This window comes from Salarias fasciatus, chromosome 6, assembly GCF_902148845.1.
Source record: "Salarias fasciatus chromosome 6, fSalaFa1.1, whole genome shotgun sequence".
Lineage (NCBI taxonomy): Eukaryota > Metazoa > Chordata > Actinopteri > Blenniiformes > Blenniidae > Salarias > Salarias fasciatus.
Genome location: NC_043750.1, coordinates 37,789,737 through 37,793,427, shown reverse-complemented (window position 1 = coordinate 37,793,427; position 3,691 = coordinate 37,789,737). Strand labels below are relative to the sequence as shown.

The 3,691-nt window shown below is 42.9% G+C and overlaps 1 protein-coding gene across 1 annotated transcript; it reads left to right on the top strand.

Moving 5' to 3' along the window:
• Positions 1–568: 568 nt before the first annotated feature.
• LOC115390970 (cysteine-rich protein 1-like) lies at positions 569–3,444 on the top strand. The gene is made up of 4 exons (XM_030095037.1): positions 569–715; positions 2,834–2,928; positions 3,025–3,079; positions 3,204–3,444. The coding sequence occupies exons 1-4, from the start codon at positions 673–675 to the stop codon at positions 3,212–3,214; spliced, it is 204 nt and encodes a 67-aa protein (XP_029950897.1). The 5' UTR covers positions 569–672; the 3' UTR covers positions 3,215–3,444.
• Positions 3,445–3,691: the final 247 nt, after the last annotated feature.

Sequence of the window (3,691 nt, the reverse complement as noted above, 5' to 3'; positions counted from 1 at the left end):
TCTGTCCCTCCGCCGAGCCGGCCTCGCCCTGCCTCTCCCTTCTGCTCTCTGGCAACCTCTTCACGCTGAAGTGCGGCCTTTTCTCGCTCTGTGTATGTGTCGATGGCTGCATGGTGGATGAGTCAGTAAGCAGGAGGTTCATGTGTCTGTGTGTGTGTGTGTGTGTGTGTGTGTGTGTGTGTGCGATAGCAAGAAATAGAGAAAGAAAGACAGAAAGAAGAAAAGAAAGGCACAAGTGTCAGGTTTCCCTTTTCAATTCAGAGGCTCAACTCCTTGTATTTAATCTAGAAAAGAGGGTGAAAAGAGCAGGAAAGGGGAGAAGATAGGTGGGAATCCGAGCTGCTGACAGCTGTTTTTGTCCCTCGTTTCTTCACCTCTCCTCCTCTCTCTTTTTACACCGTCATGGTTGCGTACACGAAGCGCTCCTCATGCGAGTTTACATCTAGTTTTCTAGCTTTCTGTGATTTGAGATGCCGCCTTCCTCTTGGCTCCCCAAAATCACGAATTTCACCCTCCTCAGTGTGACGTCGCGCTCACCACATCCTGGTTTTGACTTGACAAGATGCTGACATTGCTGCAGCAGAACGGTTTTCCTGTCAGTTTTCAGTTCAACTGTACACCCACCGAAAGCCCTCACAGACAAACACAACGTGTGATTAATAATACACCATCATGGTAGGCTACTGTCCAATCTGTGGGAAGCCTGTCTACTTCGGTGAGTTACCTCTTTAATTTTTTAACTCCGAAATGTCTGTCCTCCTCTTGCTGTCTGCAGTTTCTCTTCATACTTTTTCCTCATTATCCGCCTTCTTTTACTCGTTAGCAGTATTTGGCCTAAATGATTTATAATGTGATTTTTTTTTTCAAAGTGGAAATTTGACTTAATTGCAGTTCATCACGGCAGTGACTGCAGTCCATTCCGTATATTAGTGTTATTCATTTTTTTTGTGCAAAAACATAACTAAATACAGAAAAAAAAACCAAGATGTTGTGAGTGACATTCTCTCTGCATCTCCTGCTGTGAAATCATACCTGCTTAGACTGTAAGAACATCTTTCAATGTATTTTTTTCTAAACAGTTTTGGGTAAAAAAAAAAACATTTAACAGTTTTTCTCTTTTTCTGTCTAACTGTCTCTCTCTTTCTACCAAGCCACCCACAATTGCACATGCTGGGATCCATGATAACAGGATGTGGGTCTAGTCAAACCGGCTTGCACGCTGCTTTCTGAGTTTCCTCTTTGCCTTCTTTCTCTCACACACCCAGATCTCACGACTAGATGCACACTGGACTCAAACTAATCATCAGAAATATGTGTTTTTTGTTGTTGCTGTTGTTGCTCTTCTTTTCCTGTTACCTTTCCCTTCGCTGTTCACGTGCCTGATTCAGAGTCTCTGATGTGACCTGGCCTACTTACCTCTTTTTATCAAACTGGCTCTGGCCTACTTGTGCACACGATGGTAACAGTCAGTATATTCAGAACCAGACGACTGATTTAATTAAAAATAAGTCCATTTATGTCTATGTGGTTAGATTAAAAAGAGATATTTATCAAGGTGTTTGTGTGCATGGATGCATGGGTCTAGGCTCCATTTGCACGACAAGGTTTCAAGTGAAAATTCATGGTTTTTGCGTTTTTCTTTGGGTTGGTGTTCCGTCAGGACCTGGTACTGACAGGGATAGAAAGACATGTGCGCGTGCACACACACACACACACACACACACACACACACACACACACACACACACACACACGTGTGCAGTGAGCAATCATGCACAGCAGCACTGTTCTCTCTCGTTTCCACGAAGAGGGAGTCATCGTGTTTTCAAAAATGTGCTGTTATCGGTGGTTTTATTGAAGAAAACACAGCACCAAGTGGTGCCCTGGCAGTCCAGCTGCAATGTTTGACATTTCCCTGTTAGTGCCATCATTTCATGAACTTGAAAGTTTTCCAAAGATGGAAAAATGGTGCAGCTTCCAGTCCATCGTTGTCATGTAAATAGGGCCTTACCTTGGAGGAAGTGGGTTTAGAAGCTGGATCAATAGTGCCTTCTGAAACCTCTGGAAGCCATACCATTCATATGAGATGTGTTGCAACCTTCAGGCATTCAGGTGTACTCAAAGGACCTGCGCTGAGAAACGCTGGTGTGAACTGTAAGGCTGAGGATGTAACTGAACTGTAACTGAGCATTTATGATGACCATGACGTGCATGCACAGTTGCAGTGTTTTCAAAAAGTTGCATTTGTCTCCATTTCTGTGCAGATGGAGTCAGAGCATTGCCAAAACTTTCTACTTTGGGAGCCAAAACTTGTATTTTCAGTGGCTACGAGCACCATAGGCGTATAACAGGAAACCCAAACACAATGAATTGTTTTACTTGAAAATGTCACGTAAACAGGACCATGAATTTCCAGATGCAAATGTTGAAATCTTTATCATGCAAATCAACTATATTTTGTTACTTTCACTTAAAAAAATCATCAGTTATAGTACAGGCTACAGGGTAACATGCTATTCAACACATTTAAGGTAATTCTTTTAACTAACAACACACCATGAGGGCTGTAGCACTCAGTAGGGTGTAAAACATGCACACACTGTAGAAATCCAGTGATGAATCAATCTCGTTAGAATCATTTTTCAGTTATAAATGATGGAAATATGTCTGATTATGGCTGTTTCGTACTTCCAACAAATTTAGTCCAATATTGATTTTCATGTCCATCATATATTGTGTGATCTTTTTTCCCCAAGTGTTCAAACAGGTGTCCGATTTAGGGTCAAAGCCGTTCTCTTCTCATGACCACAGCACTTATTTTTCTTTCATGCAGCTGAGAAGAAGCGATCCTTAGGGAGAGACTACCACCCTCTGTGTCTGAAGTGTCAGAAATGCAACAGACAGCTCACAGCTGGACAACATGCTGAGGTACAGACGATCAATAAAACAGGCTCAAGTGAGAATGTGAATTACTGGGTGTGTGTTGAGTGAGACGGTAAATATGTGCCACTGATTGTCTTTCAGCATGATGAGAAGCCGTACTGCTCGTATTGCTATCTGAAGACGTTTGGCCCGAAAGGTATTCTGCGATCACACTCGTCCAGCACACGGACACACACACACACACACACACACACACACACACACACATCCACATGCAGTTTCCTGACTGTCTTTTTCTGTGGACACATCTTCCTTGGCAGGTAACAGGTGACTGATGCCACCACGCCACTGAGCATCCCCCTCCACAGAGACAGCACCGAGCCAGAATGGACAAACGCTGAGATGCAAAAGATGCCAGTTTTTTTTTAAGGCGTGAATATAAGGGATGAATAAATTTGAATGTTTAACAGAAGTTCAACATGAACTGTCAAGGAAAGAAACCACAGAATTATTGTCCTTCTCAGTTGTTGCTTTGAGGAAATTCAAATCAGTGTCAATGAAATGTGCATTAAAAACATTTTGAATCAACCACTGGACGATGTTTCTGTGGAATTTACACAATCGGGAGTCAGTGGGATCTTTTCTGGAGGTACTTGGGGCAGCTCTGTTGCTGTTTTAATCCTCTACAAAACACAGGTCCATAAATAAGTAAGTTGAGGTATAGAGCTCTGTCTTTGTGCCCTCATCAAGCAGCCAGAGGAAAGGAGGAGGGAAGAGGCAGGAATGGATAAGGGTGGCTGCTGCTGGC

Excerpts from the sequence above, each read along its gene's own strand:
- LOC115390970 (XM_030095037.1), top strand. The coding sequence starts at position 673 with ATGGTAGGCTACTGTCCAATCTGTGGGAAGCCTGTCTACTTCG. Across the intron at positions 716-2,833 it reads TGGGAAGCCTGTCTACTTCG|CTGAGAAGAAGCGATCCTTA; the intron begins GTGAGTTACCTC and ends TCTTTCATGCAG. Across the intron at positions 2,929-3,024 it reads CAGCTGGACAACATGCTGAG|CATGATGAGAAGCCGTACTG; the intron begins GTACAGACGATC and ends ATTGTCTTTCAG.